Source organism: Balaenoptera musculus, chromosome 7 (genome assembly GCF_009873245.2).
Source record: "Balaenoptera musculus isolate JJ_BM4_2016_0621 chromosome 7, mBalMus1.pri.v3, whole genome shotgun sequence".
Classification (NCBI taxonomy): Eukaryota; Metazoa; Chordata; class Mammalia; order Artiodactyla; family Balaenopteridae; genus Balaenoptera; species Balaenoptera musculus.
Window position 1 is genome coordinate 99,737,323 of NC_045791.1, and position 19,162 is coordinate 99,756,484.

At 36.6% G+C, this 19,162-nt stretch overlaps 1 protein-coding gene across 9 annotated transcripts in view; it reads right to left on the reverse strand.

Moving 5' to 3' along the window:
- DOCK10 (dedicator of cytokinesis 10) overlaps positions 1 to 19,162 on the reverse strand; it is a 289,535-nt gene that overhangs the window by 33,840 nt on the left and 236,533 nt on the right. For 8 of the 9 annotated variants that reach the window (XM_036858477.1, XM_036858476.1, XM_036858473.1 and 5 more), the window contains exons 28-39: positions 17,763 to 17,909; positions 11,888 to 11,971; positions 9,573 to 9,669; positions 7,889 to 7,933; positions 5,927 to 6,102; positions 5,684 to 5,800; positions 4,107 to 4,218; positions 3,272 to 3,393; positions 3,069 to 3,183; positions 2,915 to 2,981; positions 2,644 to 2,691; positions 1,976 to 2,077 (exon numbers count right to left, since the gene is read on the reverse strand). In XM_036858477.1, coding sequence (XP_036714372.1) covers positions 1,976 to 2,077; positions 2,644 to 2,691; positions 2,915 to 2,981; positions 3,069 to 3,183; positions 3,272 to 3,393; positions 4,107 to 4,218; positions 5,684 to 5,800; positions 5,927 to 6,102; positions 7,889 to 7,933; positions 9,573 to 9,669; positions 11,888 to 11,971; positions 17,763 to 17,909 — 1,232 coding nt within the window. The remainder of the gene's footprint in view (positions 1 to 1,975; positions 2,078 to 2,643; positions 2,692 to 2,914; positions 2,982 to 3,068; positions 3,184 to 3,271; positions 3,394 to 4,106; positions 4,219 to 5,683; positions 5,801 to 5,926; positions 6,103 to 7,888; positions 7,934 to 9,572; positions 9,670 to 11,887; positions 11,972 to 17,762; positions 17,910 to 19,162) is intronic. The other variant, XM_036858475.1, reaches the window with a different exon arrangement.

Sequence of the window (19,162 nt, forward strand, 5' to 3'; positions counted from 1 at the left end):
AGGTGACATGATGAGAGGAACATTTAAAAGTACTTTTGGAGAAATTTTATTTAAGCCAAAAAAGGGTCCAGAATGATAATAGATACTAAAGGATAACAGACAAATAATAGATACTGAATTAAATTCTGCACAAACATATTCATTATTATTTAATGAAATCATGGGATTCCATGCATGTTAAGTTCGTTATTGGTTGATCAGAAAGGCATAGTCGTAGACATTAAGAAAGTACAATATTATATAGCTCAATTGTACCAATTATTTTTAGGAGATAAAATGCAAAAAAGTAAAATCTAGTCTAAAACAACCCTTTGTCTCCTACATCTTTGCATTTAGAAATTCTTACAGGATTTGTCTTTGCATTTGTGTCATGCCCACAGCAGGGCTGACATATGATCCTTGTTGGGGAGAGAGCTGAGGGGGCTTCTGGGCTGCTGCTTTCCCAGAGCAGGGACAATGGCCAGGGTTCTTATTCAATGCCCCTTGGCACTTCTAACTGGGGGAATGAGGAAGTAGGAATATTTCCTGTTCCTGACTTTCATTTAAGCTATCATTTCATTTAAGCTTTCATTTAAGCTATCTTATGGCCAAGGTCATAGAAAATTTCTTTGAGGAAAGCAGGCAATAGGAGATACTGAAGAGTCAAGCCTAAAAAAGAAGCAACTTTTTCTCTTTGTCTTACTTCTCAAGGCTTATTGGATTCTGGCTAAATCAAATGCTCTGGATGGATTGGGACCCTAGAGATCTAACTTTGGCTTTCAGTAGCCAGGAGAGTCTGGGTCATTTCGGTAGCTACAAAGAATAATGGGTTTGGGGCTGTATGGTTTGGGGCTGTATGGCTTGGACCTTTGGGACTGGATTATTTCCAGGTTTTGAGTCTCCTTCAGTCTGTAACTCCTGGAGGAAAAGCCATGGCTTCTAGGAGGGTAGTCGTGGGAACGACCAGGACCTGTCCAGATGGTTTAGGGAGGAGCCTAAAATCTAACCCACCAGACATCTCCAAAACTGCAGTGACCTCAGGTGGGTTACGACTGTCATTAAAGTAATTGTTTATAGTCCTCTACTCAACTGTCATTTATTTTCTCAAAAGGGGACCATTTCAAGGGGTCCCCATGGATAAACAGGCAAAATTTATTATATGGTTTATTAGCTATATACTACATTCATATTTCTTTCTAAAGCTCTTTCCAAAATATAGCCATTTTCATATTATACATTATTATGATACTCCTGGGGAGAATAAATCAAACTGGAGAAAATTTTAGCAAAGAATTCTGATTTACTAGACTCCCAGAGGAGCTTTAAGGTAGGATTTACTTACTCCCAGAGGAGCTTTAAGGTAGGATTTTAGGGCAAATGTTTCCTGTAGGGTAGGTTAAGGAAGGGTGACCCTACGCTTTATATACTATCCTAATGACTAAAAAAATCTAAAATGAGCTTACAGGGCCAGCTATGCTTCCTATTGCCTTTGACCCTTTAAAAAACACATTAAGCTCTAAGAATACTGATAAATTATTACAATTACTAAGAGGAAAGGGGAGATATGACCTCACATTTTACTTTGTCACTAGATTAGCAAACATTACAATAGGCATTTATTGGAATTATGCCTTTTCAGGTTCAATTAAATTAAGATACTCATTGACCCTATAAAAGGCATTGTACACTAGGTGCACATAAATAAGGCATAATCTTTGCTTCTTAGGTTTTCACAAGCTAGTGGGGCAGAGAGGGACGTACCGACAAAGTTTCTTCAGAGAAACATACAGAGTTACTTTAGATCTGTTTTTGGTTTGAGAGATATATATACACAGACACACACACACACACACATGCACGTGTGTGTGCATATGTGTGTATTCACAGCCTATATATATATATATATATATATATATATATGTACGTATACACACACACACACACATCCATGTACACTCACAATATAATTTTAAATATCAAGCAAATGTGACAGTACCATTGTGGCAAGAGGCCAGAAGTCTGGCAGGATGGATTAGATCCTTTGAGAGTTCCATTGTTTTGGGTGGACTGCACGAATTTAAACGCAGCAGCAATTTTTCTGCAAGGAAAACTGAAGTTTTAATCCTAGCTCAGTGTTTGTAATTGATATATGAATTAAAAAAACGGCAACTGACAAAGCGATTACTGAACAATGAAATATTCCACATGCTATGAAAAATAAAATCACATTTTCTTCTGGAAATGGGAAATTGCGGGTTTAGGGAAGATGCCAGGGGTACTGCTGTCTCTCATGAGAAAAGGATGACAGCACAGTTTTCCAGATTGTTTTTTTTTAGTTTATTGGAAGTATTTTCTTAAATAGGTATCTTTCAAGTTATATTCATATAAAGATGGATAAATTAGTTGAGAAGGTACATGAAATGTGGTTTCCTTTCGGAAATGTGTTTTGTGCTTTTTCCCTGGACAGCTTTAACTGTTCCTAGATCTACTACGGCTATAGGGTAACCATCAAACTTCTATGTCTCATGTGAGGTCAGCCTTAAAATCCTTATTTGCATTTTAAGATTTCTAACATATATCTCTAAGTCTAACCTGATCCATTAATAATATGTCATAATTTTTTTCAGAATATCAGACTAACCTTTTGGAATTTAAAATTATTACCTTATTATGTTACGTTTTCCTAGATATCTGAAATTTTGAAGACAAACACTAGAAAGGAAAAAAAAGTCACATTCTAATTATTCATGCCTTTTTATTTATACAAAGTGTTCATCCAAGTATATTAAAAGAAAAATATTAAGTTTTCTTTAAATAGTTTATGCATTATTACTGATAGATCATTCACCATATGGTACCTAGAATGAAAAATGGTATACTAAAGTATTTTGAAGATTCTAGAAAAAAGCGTTATGTAATCAACTCTAAAACTTACTCCAAGATGCTGAAGAAGTCGGAGACCTCTGGACTGGGTGCTCTTTGCCAGTAGGCAATCAGAGTCTCTGAAAGGAAACACCGAGTAGCATGAGACTCTTTGAAATTCAATTTTTTTTTTCCTTAAAAATTTAAATTTAAAGAACTCTCTTTACCCTCTGAAATTGTTTTCATAATGTGAAGAAAGCACATAAGAAGACTCCTGGTTTCTGCTTGATCTAACTTGTCAAATCGAAGAGTTGAGCCTATCAAAGACAAGGGTCTTGGGATCTAGGAATGAAGAACCAATTAGGATTGAGTAAGAGTAGGAGATTGCTGACTGGTAATATGCTTGGTAAGTTTGGGAGAGAAGCCGTACCTTTTCACAGTTGTCAGTCTTCTCACTGCTCTTCTCATTGGTACTTGGGTTGGAGTCAAGACTTGCTGACGAAGCTCTGGAATCAGCATGGTTTACTGTAGAAATAGCTATTGATGAAAATGCTGTAAACACAAGCCACAGCACACAGACGGTAATGAGATGTACGGGCACACAACACAAAAAGCTAAAATGATGAACCAAAAAGATGTCGATCACTCAGGTGGCAGCAGTATTGTGAAAAGCTGACATAATAGAGTCTGGGATTGGCATGAAAGATATGTAACTTTTAAAATATTATTATAACAGCCATGCCAGCATTAAGGATTTAGGAAAATTTAGACCATTTTAACTGGAAATAAAGCTTTTTCCTTTGATTTCTTAAAAAGCTTTTTAAAGAACGTTTCTGTTTTAAAATGCTTAATAAAAGTTCCTAATGATGCTTTTGGGGAAGAAGCTTTCAATTTTTGACAGTTTTTAAGAAATTAAGATGACATTTCCAAAATAGTTCTTAAAAATAATCTTTGAAGTTGAAGGGCTATTATATTTTAAAAGGCCATATGCAATGAAACCTTCAGGATTGTCTCCAGAATGAAACAATTTGATAACAGCGGAGAAGACTGCTCCTTGATCAAGTGAAAATGAACACTAAGTAGAAGAGGAAGTTGCTGGACGGCATGCAAAGAAATATGTAACAAGACTCTTCAGCTATATAAATGCAGTATACTTTGTCACATAGATTATGTGTAATGAACTATGGAGTGGGTAAAACGCACAGTGATATACAATGTAAACACGGATGAGCGTTAAACACAACTGTCTGGAAGGTTTGAAGTACCTGCTATGGAATTTAAAACATCTTTAGAAAATGATGTGTCCACAGAGTTTGCATGTTTCATAGCTGACTGGGTGTGGAATCCTCCATTGGTGCTGAGGTCATCTCTAGACCCCTGTATTCAAAGCACAGAAGAAATTAGTGGGAATCATCATATTTCAGCATTGTAAACCCACATATGCCTTCTTCGTTACACTTTCAATTAGATGATACGTGATTTGATCTTTTATATTTCAGCAAAATCTTCTGCCAAACTAGGCAATGAAAATTAATATAGTTAAACCGTACTCTTAGTCACAGTTTAATTTCTTACGTGATTTAAAAAATTTTTAACAATGTAGTAGAAACTATCTTTTAGATATAGACTAAATGGCTGGAATGGTTATTGATAAATTCACTGATTTAAAAAAAATTTTAATTGAGGTATAGTTGATGTACAATATTATATAAGTTACAGATGTACAATACAGGGATTCACAATTTGTAAAGGTTATACTCTATTTACAGTTATTATAAAATATTGGCTATATTCCCCATGTTGTATAATATATTCTTATAGCTTATTTTATACATAATAGTTTTTACCTCTTAATCCTCTACCCCTATTGCCCCTCACCCCCCTTCCCTCTCCCCACTGGTAATCACTAGTTTGTTCTATATAGCTGTGAGTCTGCTTCTTTTGTTTGTCATATTCACTAGTTTGTTGTATTTTTTAGATTCTACCTATAAGTGATATCATAAATTCATTGATTATATTATAGATTATATACCATTATTATCATGGATTATCTTATGTATATTACTATTATTAAAAACTAGATTTTAGGTACGTATTATAGGCCAGTATCTATGATGAATGTTCTTTATTCCACAATTTAATCCTCCTAAGAACCTTGTGATACAGGTATTCTCTTCCATTTTATAAATGAGGAAATAGAGGCTTAAAGAAGTTGGATAACTTATCTAAGGTCACATAGATAGTAACTGATTCTATTGAGATTTGAACAAGGTCTAAAAAAAAAATAATTCCAAAGACATAGCTCCTAACTTCTAGATGGTAATATCTTGCCTAGTACTGGATTCAGCAGTGCGTCAACTCATCTGGGAGCTGAACACAGTCAAAGGATCTCAAGAGGGTTGTCGTGAAGTCACTAGGCTGGCTCAGTGGAGCAGGGGTGACAAAACAGGCCACTCCTGGGCTGTGACTACAAATAAGGCACGTGGCTCTACTGACACCAGATGGGCCTAAACCCGATGCAGAAAGGTGGCGGGGAAAGGTGTACACTGAGGATGGGGCCATGAATGCAACAGAGGAACCTGGTACAAACTGGAGAGAATTGGAAGGTGATGCAGAGAACAGAGGACAATGAAAACAAAATGCTGAAAAGATGGCCAAGTGGAAGGCGTCAGTGACCAATCTGGAACAAATGACACTATGTAAACGTCTCAAAACACCTAGCAAGAAGTGTTGTTTAATCCTTCGTTTGCTCACAGTTGGGGGAAAATAGTTATCTATGGCAAAAATATAAAAAGGCAAATTTTTTATTAAGATAGACACTTGGAATATTCTGCAGACTTACCTGATTTGATGTATTGACGGTAAAAGGATACAGGTCCTTCAGGTAAATCCTTGGCATATTGTCCAGAAGCATGCCATAGAGGGGCATGTATAAACTTGCTATCTGGGCCTGCTTCTTCTAGGTGAAAAAGTAGTCAAAAGAAATCATTCACGTAAAAATCAATAGACTTGTAGGTTTGATATGCATTTAATGCAGTGAACCATTAAATGGTGTTTAGGGAAGGGAGAGAGGAAGACCACTTACTGGTTCTCTGTATCGATCATCAAATGAATGCTTAGCCATTAGATTTTTTAGGACAGCTAAAGCCAAGTGCCTGATATCTTGGTCTTCTTGCAGAGCAAAGCCAACTTCTCGGAGCAGAATTCCGATTAAGAAGTGTTTGCGGCAAAACTCATTTGTGACTGAATATTCAGGCATATCTTTGTGAGGAAGGTAAAGAGATCATGTTATTGAAAATCAACTGATCACTTGATAATCGAGAGAGGTTTAGCAAACAACTCTCAACCCCTCTCACTACTAGGAGGGATTCAGTAATACAGTCTTGCTACAGAGACGAAAAATGTGAAGAGGGGCATTCAGCAAGTATTCTGTTTATACTAATCCAAATAGTACTCAATGTCAAATGTCAAATTCCATAAAAGTGGCATGTCTACAGTAGTACCGGAGTTGAAAGGAGAAAAGCTTATTTTCTGCCTGGAGGAATCAGGAGATGTGACCGGAGGGAATATGTTGAGATGGACCTTTGAGGGTGCTCAAGGTTGAAGATGCAAAGAGTCCGGGGGTGGTGGGGGGAAGTTGGAGGCAGTGCGGGGAGGAGAGGAGGTTGGGAGAAGGGATAGGGTTTCAGTGGCACAGACTTCTGAAAGCACAGTTATGTGAGGAGCACAGGTATGGAGGAGACCGGTAAGCACAGCAGCCAAAAGAGGAGTCGGGAGAATTAAGACTTAAGAGATATACTGGGACTGGATGATGGACAAAATCAAGTACAAATTCCTAAGCTGGTGTTTAGGTCCCTGAACCATTTGCATGTAATTCTATAGGAAATGTTAAGTGACTGACAGCTTTGAGATCAGTGGCCGAATCAGACCTATGCTTTATTGATCCATTAATATGATAGGCTATAAATGGGAATTAGACTGTAGGGAGATGTGGGGTGAGGGCTACCATCCAGGAGGCTGTAGGAACAGGGAAGGGGGGATGGTGAGAAGGCATCTGGACCTGGGGTAGCAGGACCCAAGTAGTAGCAGTAAAATCACCAGGACAAGTGGGCTGCAGGACGTAAAAGAGCAAAGAGAGAGGAAAACCAAAGAGGGCTGCACCATTTTGAGTCTGAACTATAGAGGAAAGAATGTTAAAATCTCAAGTAATAGTGCATTTATTGAGAATGGTCCAATGTGCTTTCTAAACGTTACTGTTAATAACAGGACTAGCGTCCAGCCTATAAAACAGGTATTGTGTGCCAACACTCGGCTAAGCACTTCACAAGCGTTATCTCTGTTACTCCTCAGAACTACCCGTTAGGAATAATGAACTATTAGAATACTCCAGGTCATAACTGACCAGGAGCAAAGTAAACACACCGATTTTTAAAAAATGCTGCTGGGGACAAAAGTACGGGAAATGTGGAAGTTCAGGAAACTAAGATCAAAGGGCTTAGGTTAAATAAATCTTTCCATGAAATACTGAGTAATAGTGAGGGGCCAGAAAGAGAACAAAGCTTTCCGATTCCCAATCGATGGCTAGAAAAAAAATTGCCAGGACTATTTGAAGTTATAAACTCGTCTGGGGTAAAAATAAACTTATATGATTCTAACAATCTCAAATCCTGAGAGAATGGTTTGAACTAGGGTGTGGTTTATTGACAGAAATATCAGATAGTTTCATTGAGCAAGCGTGTTATTACATACAATTGGGAATTTTATTAATGATGCACTCTAAGAAAATTTCAGATGCTTTGGGAAATTAAAAAAATTCCAACTCTGGAGAATAAAGTATGAAAGAATTCAAGTTGGGGAAGCATTTAATTATCTGTGACAAGAGAAAAGCTCAATCAACTTTTTGACTATTTTGATTAGATGATATTAAACATATGGCTATTTATTAGCATCTGGAAACTGGAAATTTGAAGTATCTATACTCATCAATATTATCAAATTATGATGTGGTTATTAATGCTGAGATAGTGTAATATAAAATATTATTTACCTGATGCATGTAACTCTTGTATTGATTCTGAAGGTGTCAAAGGATCTGGATTTAATATAAATAAACAAAAAGTTCAGATATATACATACTCAGATACACACTATATTCATTAACTATGTGTAATTTATACTGAAAAATTAAAATACACTGTCCTAAAATATGAGTGAGTCCCTTCAATAAAGCTTTGTTTTTCAAGACAAGTACCTTAGGTTGTTTACTTCTTTCCTTAAAAATGAATGCCATGAACAGAATTCTTCTAATTCTTAGCTTTCTTTTTGGACACCTTTTTGTTCTATCAGAAATCTGCTTGCTACAAAACATATTTTTATGTTCACTGTTGATAATATCATATCTACACAGAGACTGTCAGGCCTTTTTCTGAGCCACTGATAAGTAGTAAACAACCAGAATCCAAATGACAAAAACAGGTTTGATCCTCTTGAGTGCTGTAACCAGCCTGCCTAATGCAGTAATATCTTGGCACTAGTTCATAAACATAAAACAAAACAAAAAGTGAAAAATGTTAGTCCAAAATAACTTTTCCACCCTTTATTCTATGAAGGCATTTAGATAAATGTGTTTCATAAATTGGAAAAAGAATGGAATAATGTATAGAGCTTATATTTAAGATTGACATGACAAAACTTTTATAGGCTTGATAATGTACGTTACTTTCTCTTTCCTTCCAAAATATTAGTGTGAGCTATAATACATATGAAGAGGCTCTTTACCATCTTAGTTTCTGCTTTCCGTGAATATCAAAACTGTGCCTTGTAATTTACTCATGCTTAGAAGTATTTAATTAATCAATTTATTTATTTTATTGAGGTATAATTGACATATAACATTATATTAGTTTCAAGTGCACCACATGATTTGATATACGTACACCTTGCAAAGTAGAAGTAAAGTATTTTAAAGTCATAAATCATTTAAGTATTTTCTTTGTAGCTTGATGTTTGATTAGTTTCTGATGTCTAGATGGGTGATGCTTATTCTCTACCATGATCATGCTGATATGTGTGTATGTACATATTTTAACAAAAGTAATAAATGAAAATATTGTCTATAGACCATTTATACTATAGTAAGTATAGTAAACAAAATGTGAAGCCCCATTTTTACCTGTGCACCCATCTCTGCCTCTTTCTGACTCAGAGGTACTGAGTATTTACAATGTTGCCCATTTGCCTGCCTTCTTTTCTCCCTTTCAACCTACCAGTTTTCTTTGTATAAAACTCATTTTGAGGAATTGCATTTTAATGTACACACATTGATAATCTTAAATGAATTTATACTCACAAAGTATAACTTTTCCTCCCTGTAATTTTATGTCTCTCAAAATCAAAGGAAAGTTGTCTTTTGGAGCCAGTATGGTGAAAGACAGTATGGGTCTAGGTTAAAATTCTTTGATTTACAAGCATCAATTTTATGGTTTTCTTGGCCTTCTCGTTAATGAAAAAGGAAACATAGACAAAAATTGAGAAATACAGAGCTGTATTCTTTACCACATGCCACCAACTTCTGCATTTTAACCTGATTACCTGGCTCTAATCCCATGTGACAACTTCAGACAAAACCAACACTGAAGAAACAGGAAAACAACAACAAACAAAGGCAAAACAAACAAAAAAATATATTTGTTCCCATTGTAGGAACAGACAAAAATTCTGGGAATTATTACCTGGAATGTTTGCTGATCTTATGGGGAGACACAAAGGAATAAAGTGTTCATGCTGACATACTTCTTGAAGGAAATCAAATTTATACTGGCATAAGGTCTGAAAAAGAGGCAAAGAAATGACTATTATTCACACACTAAGAAAATTAATGGAAAATCTGCACTTGAATCTTATATCTAAAAAGGAGGTGGAGTTACTTTTGTGTGACCACTGGGTCATTGTTAAATTTAAAGGATTTTGTCCCCTCTGAAGTGGTAAATGTAGTCAGGCCCCCTGTTTTTGGAGATTGGACAAGGCCTGTTCAGGAAATGATCCCATCTGCAACCTACATTGAGCTTCTATGAGATACAATCTTACTCAGCCCTATTTTTTGCTTCTTTTGGCATGTATGTAACATGTTTATTCTGGGAAAAATAGGTCCTCACCACATGTACAGAGGTCTTCAACTACATTCAGCTCAAAGAACATATCACTTCAATCAACTCCTAAGATCCAGTGCTAAGGAAGACAATGGTGCAGATAATCTAAAATTACAGTGAATCTCTCTCCATCTGCCATTTATTTTTGGAGTACGTTATCTAATTCCACCTCTTCCCTGCCCTAGCAAACAAGTCTGTCATTTCAATAATGTTTTGAGTAGGACAGAGATAAACGAAGTGCAGACATGGTCTAAGACAACTTAATACAATCACATAAATAGGAACAATCAGCATGTTCATAACCATTCTATTTGCATTGTCATGCAAACTAAGTAATCAATTTTTAAGACTCACATTGTGTTCACTGTATTCACTAATACCAGCTAACAAAAGAAAATATATTCCATTTGCTCAGATATTTTAGAATCATATTTTGTGGCAACTTTAGTCAATAATTTAAAATACTGCCATCTTTAACAAGGGTAGTATCTGACTTAATCCTTTGCACATCCAAGTGAAACGAAGCATAATTAAATTACATGGTAGTCATTCTTCATTGAGTATATTCTGTTTGGTTTTTGATAAAATATGTAGTTTAAGTTCACTGGAATTATACCTAAAATGATATTCTGCAAATATCATGCATAATTGGAGCACTAATGAAGGATATTCTTCCAAAAAATATTTACGGAGAGAATTGGATTCTCAAAATCAAATGACATATAACCATGTAACTCTCCTAGCCTAAAGTATATCTCCACTGCCAAAAAATAATGTTCAGGCTCCTAAGCATAACATGAAAGGTTCCAAGAAGATCATTATTTATTTTTGGCTTTTCTATATTCGTTACTCTTTCCCAATACCTAGATAATTTCCCAATGGGGACTTAGCTTCCTCCCAATGGGTAAAGGTTAATGGGGAACTATTAATTCAGGTGCCCTGTCTTCCCTCCCTAAGAGGCAGGCATGTGACCCACAGCAGGTTGGTCACGTGCTTCCTCTCTGGAATGTAAATCTTAAGCCGAGTATTAAGAAGGAGAAAATGGTCCCATTTGATTATTTAGACAGCAGCAGACCCTGGCCACTGGTTCATCCTTTGTGATTACTCTTGTGCCCTGGAAGTGCCTTGGTCACTGCTCTTTTCCAAGCTTAGTTCTCGAGCTCTTTCATCAATGCTGTTTACCCCAATATCCTTCCAAAAAATTCCCTTTTGCTCAAATTGGAGTAAGCTTCTGTTGCTGCGAGACAAAGAACCTTAACTGATAAAACTTTCACAGTCTGGCCCACTTCCAGTCTTACTTCCCTCTAGCATATGCCATACTACGTAGCTCAGTGGTTCTCAAACTTGAGAGTGCAGAGGAATCACCTGAAAGTCTTGTTGCAATCCAGATTTCTGGGCTCCCCCTGTGGTAGCTCTGTTCCGAGATCACTGGTCTAGGAACCACACTTTGAGAACCGCTGCTCTCTAGACAGTACTGTTCCCTATCTCCCAAAACATAGCCCCTATTTAGGTAGGGTGATCAACTGTCCCATTTTGCCCGACAGAAGGTTTCCAGGGAAGTGGGATTTTCAGTGCTAAAACCAAGACAGTTCTGAGTAAACTTGAGGCAGAAGAATTGCAGGTGGAAAGAATCACTCCTTTCACCGCTCACAGGAAATAAAAGTGAAATGTAAACACTTTCATTCCACACTCCTTTTTTGTCCCCTGTGAAGGAAGGACTGGGTAGACTTACTTAGCACATGAACCGTTTTAAAAGGCTGCCTCTCATTGGTATAGAAATTATTTTTTGATATGGATAATGGATAGGTTATTGTTTTAGACAGATATACACAGAGACCAGTTTATTTATTTAAAATGCAACAGTTTAGAAAGCAAGCACTCCGGTACGTGGTTCTTACCTTGGGATCACCAGAGGAGAACATGCTGACGTAACTGTTAACCGTCTTAAACACAAAACCCCGGTCCATAAACGTAAAGCAGCGCTAAAAAAGTAAAATTCTAAATTCAGACGTTTTTACTTTAAGGATCATTAAAGATGTTAGAAAAGGTGATTAAATATATTGAAGTAAAATAACATTTAACTAAATGTGCTATATAATAAATGTCTTAAAAATCTCTGCAATATGTTTAAGCGTTCATCCACATATGGCAACTAATTAAAATACTAGATACAGTACACACACCAGAAAGTTACAAACCCATATTTATCAATTTTCTAAAACATCTCTTGGAGCTTTGCAATGAGGTCTTTCCTTTTAATATAGAAAGTTTTAGCTTTTACTTGTCTATTTTTTAAAACCACTTAGTTACATTTTATTATTATTGTTTTTTAGTAATTCGATTCCATAATTCCTCAGGTGAAGAACCTTGCTGTGCAACATTGGGTAGGAACAGGGCAGAGACATGTCAGGAAAACCTTTTAAAATCTCACTGGCCAAAAAAAATAAATAAATAAATAATAAAATCTCACTGGCCTCCTTCAACAGAATAGCTTTTCTTTTCAGCCAAGGCAGCTTGAATTTGAAGAGTGAAGGTAAGAGATCCTGGGATTTCTATCAGTGAGATGCTCACTGTCTCTTTATTATGTTGTCAATCTCTCTTAACTGTAAAAACGAGAGCCTTAAACAGTAGGTAGGTTTGGAGGAGTCAGGCAAGCGTTCCAACTTGGTATAGCACCTGCTCTCTCTCCCAAAGACCCATGGCCATGTCACCAGTAACCAAGCTACAGTGGCCAATTACTGCACTGGAAAAGTGTGAAGTGGGCATGGACCATATTTACTGATGCAGTATCTTGGGGAGGCACTATAGCAGATTGGCATATGGGGTCATCACTGCGTGTGTGGGGGTTGCATTCTACCCAGCCACATGTGTGTGAGCATGCGTACTACATGGGAAAATTTCTCAGCTGCTACATCACTCAGCATAGAAGCCTTCTTTCTCGTCCAAAGAGCCCTGTATGGTCCATTGTACTGGTTTTGCATCTCTTGATCTCTCCTCAATTTTACAAACAAATCTCTTTTCTCAGAAAGGACTGAACATAAAATCTTGTTATAGGTAGTCTACCAAGTGGAAAGTCTCGCACTGAAATACGCCCGTGTGTAAACATGAGCTTTTTTCTCTAATAACATTTTTCCATTGTTTGGTCATTTATATGTTTGTTTTGTTTCCTTTTCCATTTTTCTTTGTTTTCTTCTGAGTTTTTTGTTTTCATTACCTATTCATTATTGTGTTAACATACTGCTTCATTTATATTTTCATTTTCAATATGGATTTAAGTTCCTTCAATAACTCTCCCCTTAGAAAAAAGTAAATGGCTCCCATGTCCTCCCACCTCCCAAAAGAACAGTGAGGAAAGGTAGACACCAGAGCATAATCATAAGCGCAGAAGATGTAGAGCACCTATAAGGGGAGGATGGGAGGAAAAGAGGGCTTTCGTGTCCTCTGCACTATGCAGGCTCCCAGCTAGTGTGTCAAATCCTCCCAGGATGCAGAAGGAAGTCCCAACTGGTGACCCTTGGACTACCCCCAATATGGAGCTCCCTCCCCAGAAGACCTCTGCTTTCTCTTTCCTGCTGGGAAGAAGCTTGTGTCTCACCTTGCAGAGAGAGGAAGACCATCCAGTATAACTGTGGGTTCTAGAAACTTCTCAAGAAACAGCAAGAGAAAAGAAGCCCTTTGGTGAAGACACAGGGCCCTTTGATTAGATAGAGAAGGGGTTGGTGAGTCCTGTCATTGAACAAGGGTAGTGGCAATTGCCACCTCCCAGGGACTACTGTAGCCAATCTGTGAGCTCTTGAAGGAGGCCTAACTCCATCACCCATGAATGGGGAAAGTGAGGAGAAGACTGCCTACCCTGGGGATCTAGGAAAACTCACTTAAGAGTTTCTTGAGATTTAAGAAGACTTTCTTGGGCTTCCCTGGTGGCGCAGTGGTTGAGAATCTGCCTGCCAGTGCAGGAGACACGGGTTCGAGCCCTGGTCTGGGAAGATCCCACATGCCGCGGAGCAACTAGGCCCGTGAGCCACAACTGCTGAGCCTGCGCGTCTGGAGCCTGTGCTCCGCAACAAGAGCGGCCGCGATAGTGAGAGGCCCGCGCACCGCGATGAAGAGTGGCCCCCGCTCGCCGCAACTAGAGAAAGCCCGTGCACAGAAACGAGGACCCAACACAGCCAAAAATAAATAAATAAATAAATAAATAAATAAATAAATAAATAAATAAATAAATAAATTAAAAAAAAAAAAAGAAAAAAAGAAGACTTTCTTTGTGGTAAACTTGTCATTCTCTTTGTAAGGGACAGTGAGGGAGCAGGAGGGGTCGTTCCTAAGGTACAAAGCCAGCGGAATCAGCCTCCTTCCTGCAGGGAGCCCTCCTGCAGATCAAGCTTCATCAAATGTGTCTCTCCTGTCACCAGTCCCCTGTGTCTGGTCCATCCCAGCACCTTCTTAACCCCAGGCGAAGAGGCTCTTCTGCTCATTGCTGAGGGGTGGAGGGACCTCTCTGCTTTTATTTTAAAATAATTTATATTAACCTTCTATATGAGTAGAAAATGATTTATAACAGGTTTTGGTAAACTATGGCCCATGAGCCAAAAGTGGCACACTGTCTGTTTTTCTAAAGAAAGTTTTACTGACACAGCTACACCCATTTGTTTATATATTGTCTATGGTGAATGGTCTATGGTTGTTTCTGTGTTACGGTTGCAGAGTTGGGTAGTTGTCACAGAGACTGTATGTCCTGCAGAACTAAAAATATTTAATATTTGACCCCTTATAGAAAACAATTTTGCAGATTCTTGATATAAAGGATAACTTATACCCTGTCAGGCTTTTTCTCAGTTTGGCTTAGTAAACTAAAAGCCAAATATTCTAAATTACATGCAAAAATATATTTTTGTATATATGGCTGTTGTAATGAAAAAATGTTTATTTTGTCTCATCAACTGTGAAAGTCACAGTTTTACTCTATAGATGGTTCAGTGATGAGTAATGAAATCCCAAATTGCAAAACACACCACCTGAGTGCCTTTCCCTGTATATTTTACAAAACCTCTGGGCCCATCATTTCCTTTCCTTTGCCCCTGTGCTAGGTATTAGCTTATGTAACACCCACAGCAACTTTTGTATAGATGAAGTTTCTAGAAAACATTTATTTATTCCACAAACACAGAACATTTAAGTGAAATAGAGTAGATATGAAGACTTTCCCTTTTCACTGACTTGCTTATCCATCTTTTTTTTTCATAATTAGAACTATCACAGATGTTTCTTTAAACATAATTTGCTACCAAAGTCTGTTTTTTATATTAGATGATTTCCAAAAGCTAATTTAAATAGAGATTAGTCAGACGAGGGGGTAAAAAGATATGGCTGTCTGAGAAGGAAAATTAAAATCAGAATGAACTTTCCTTTGCCACCTCCTTGGTATTATGTTTGCATGAGAAGAGTATCTAGACAGGTACGCTCAGGTAAGTCAGAGTTGTGACCCAGACTGGCAGTGAAAAGAAAAATTACAGAAGCTACATAGGTAGCCATGGATCCATTCACATGCTATCTTCTTCCAGGAGAGGTCAGAGAAATCGACAAGGTTTCTGGCATAAGTGATACAAAAACACTACTTTCCGTCATTACATGATGTAAAAGAGGGCACATTCTCACCTAGGACATTTTCCTATGGCCACCCCAGAGGTACTGTTCTCTCCACTCTTGGAAAACAATCTTGGTACAAGCATGGTGTTACAATTATATTTCAATTGTTAAATTCCAATGACAACTAATTTACGGTATTTGATTACTAATGTAGAACTCAATAACCAAAACAGGTAAAAGTCATCCGAAGCCTCAGCTGAGCAAATAACTGTTATCAGATTTCTGGGAATATAGAAGATTTATAATGCCAACAGTGGGCAATGTTGAACAGCTGAACGCTCAAAGTTCATCAATTCATAGGCATTGTGCCAAATGACTATATTCAATTTTACATAAGAAAATCACTTTCTCTCCCTTTCCCTTTTCCTCTCCTAGTTCAAATGATTCATCCAATAAATTTTACAGAAAGTTTTTTTTAAGCTTTCTGTGTCAAATAAATGCCATCAAAACTACAATTTTAAAACAATGCTTGTACGATGGGCTTTTATAATGTACAATATATTAAACTAATGTTTTCATTTATAAACTTCACATATAAGTATTGCTTTCAGTTTGCGGTACATGGATCCACATATCTTATAGACTATATTTGTTTTATCTATTGTCAATCCATGCTTTTTACCCACAGATTTCACAACCACTGGTATCACCATTAGCTTTATACCCACAGATTTCACAACCACTGGTATCACCATTAGCTTTATACTTTGTGCCTTTTTTCATCTTGGACATTCACGTTAGACATTAGTTTATGTACCACCAGAAGCAACTTTTGCATAAATGAGCTCCACGGAAAACATATATTTATTCTAATAAGTACAGAGCATTTAAGCCAAAAAGGGTGGATAAGGGGTCTTTTCCCTTTTTAAGAGACTTGCTTATGCAACATTTTTTTTTGGAATTTTGGGAAGAATATTGCAGATATTTCTTAAATGTAATTTGCTTACAAATTGGACAGTATGCCATTTTTTCCCCAAATTTTCTTTTCCATCAAGCACTTCAAATAAACTACTAGCATAGTAATAAACTTTATTCTCATAGGTCTTAAAAACGTGGTAGAAAACGAGAGTAATTTTTTTCTCCTTTACTCTTTTCCTCCTCAACTCTGACCATCCCTTTCTCTTTCTGAAGCAAGAAAAAAAGCAAAAATAAGGGACAAAACAGTGAAGAAAAAGAAATACAAGATGAGAACAAACATGGTATGTAATTTGAAACTGCATTTAACACATTAAAAAAGAAATTAGACTGAATTAAAACTCACCAAAGACAAGTTAAGCTAATTTTCCATCTACCTCCATAGCCTCTTAACTTTATGTTAGTAGTATTTATTTATAAATTCCCACACCTATCCAGTATGTTCTGGTGTCTACCACAAAGAAACAAGTGAAGTGGCTTCATCAATAGTCAATAGTTGGGCAAAAGAAGGAATAGAAGAAAAACATTATCTTTCTGGTTGAATGTGTTATCTGTTAAATGATACACCATCATTCTACATTAGCTTTTCTTGGACTAAGCACATTTTTCTTCTCAATTCAATAGAAATGCCTGTAATTCGAAGAAATGATGCTAAATATATGTATGTGTATATATATATATATGTATATGTATATTCACTTTATGTTGCTCAATACTTTAACTGATAATTTTCCTTTCATGCGATTAATGCACAATATTTTCATCATGTAAAAAGAGCCTAGAGGTAATATAACAAAAATGCTAAATTCCCCCAAATTTTCCCAAAGTGGCTATTTGGCATCACTGTTAGAGCCGTAACCAATCCAAAACATCACTTCAAGGGCAGAAAAGCCCAAGAGAATAATATTGTCACAGTGCAGCATCTTTAAAAATCTCATTTTTCTCTTTAAAAATATTTAGAAGTACTTCGTTTGGCAACACTCAAGTAGATACTTTTCTTTAACCTTGGTTTTTGTTCTGTATGACTTCAAATTGGAAAAAATATCAAAAAGTATTTCAAGCAAGAAAGATGTACAGATGAAAGTATTCATCTAATCCTGGTAGTCTTGACTTTTCATCATAAATGAAACTGTGACTTAAATTAACATTTAGAGTATCTCACACCCACTATCATGGAGGCTTGAATAGAACTGTGATCTTGTATAATTGTACCTTAAGAAATCTGGCAACGCTGTGGTTTGCCCTTCTTGTTTCTTCAAGTGCATCTTTGTTTTTCCAAATCATGTGGTCGGCTAGGCTCATGACAAGATTGTCCAGTTCATTTTGGTAAGATTCAGGAAATCTTTGAGGCCGAGAAAGCTAAGGAAAGAATGGATCATTTCTTTATAATGTGACCCATGAAATACTAAGTCTGGAAAACATAAACTGTAAGCCTTACTACAAACAAAAAGTCTTTTTGAAAACTTGAAAGCAATAATAAAATAGAAGCCCTTTTAATTTCAAGGTCATGATTTTCATCATTTTCATTTAATGTTTCCTTCTATTTTGGCCAATACATTTTTCACTTTTTCATTATAAATTATAACATATATGAATTGCAGACTATTCAGACAATGTAGAAATGTAACATTTTAAAATAACCTCTTAATTCCCCTCCTTTCCCTCTCCGGAAATAACTACTATCAATTCAATGGTTTAATGAATATTATTCTAGATTTTCTTTGACTTACACTTCTCTAATTTAAAAATCAATTATTTTGATTTTTTAAAACTAGGAATCCTCCAATAAACAGCTATAAGAAATCAGTGAATGAATAACTGAATGAGTACAGATATTGGTTTGTAATGTTCTCTAATAAGTAGTGAGTCCCAGCTAGTCTTTTTAAAACATTTATTTCAGCTTTATTGAGTTATAGTTGACATATAAAATTATAAGATATTTAAAGCATACACTGTGGTGCTTTCATACACATACATATTGTGAAAGAATTACACCCTCTACCCCTCATCTAGTTAATTAAGCCATCCATCAGCTCACATACATATTTTTGGGGAGAGGACATTTAAGTTCTACTCTCAGCAAATTTCAATTACACAATACAGTGTTATCAACTATAATCACCATGTTTTCCATTAGATGCTCAAATCTTATTTATCTTATAGATGAAGGTTTACACAAGCTAGTCTTAACTCAATGGTCCCAGCATATGCCACCGCAGATGCCTGTGGGACTTCACAGTCAAGATGCTTTTGCCACAAGATAAAAAGTGATTTGGCTGTGAGATTACATAACATACATTGAATAAAACTCTATAGGCCCCTAAAGACTGCCCTCAGTCCAGGAATCCACGCCCCACCCCCCCAATTTGAACTCCTGCACATAAAGGGAAAGTTTCAGGCAGCTGAGTTTTCCCATTTCAATCTCTACTTTGTGAATTTACACAGCCTCTTTGCACGAGATAGGTAAGATTCATTCATCTTTACAAGTTGGCTTTAAAATTAGACTCGCATTTTCACTATAGACAGAAACAGACAATTGAGAGTTAGACGGTGCCATATTCTCTAAAATTCTGAGCACCCAGCCTTCCATGAGGCAAGAATAAAAACCACAG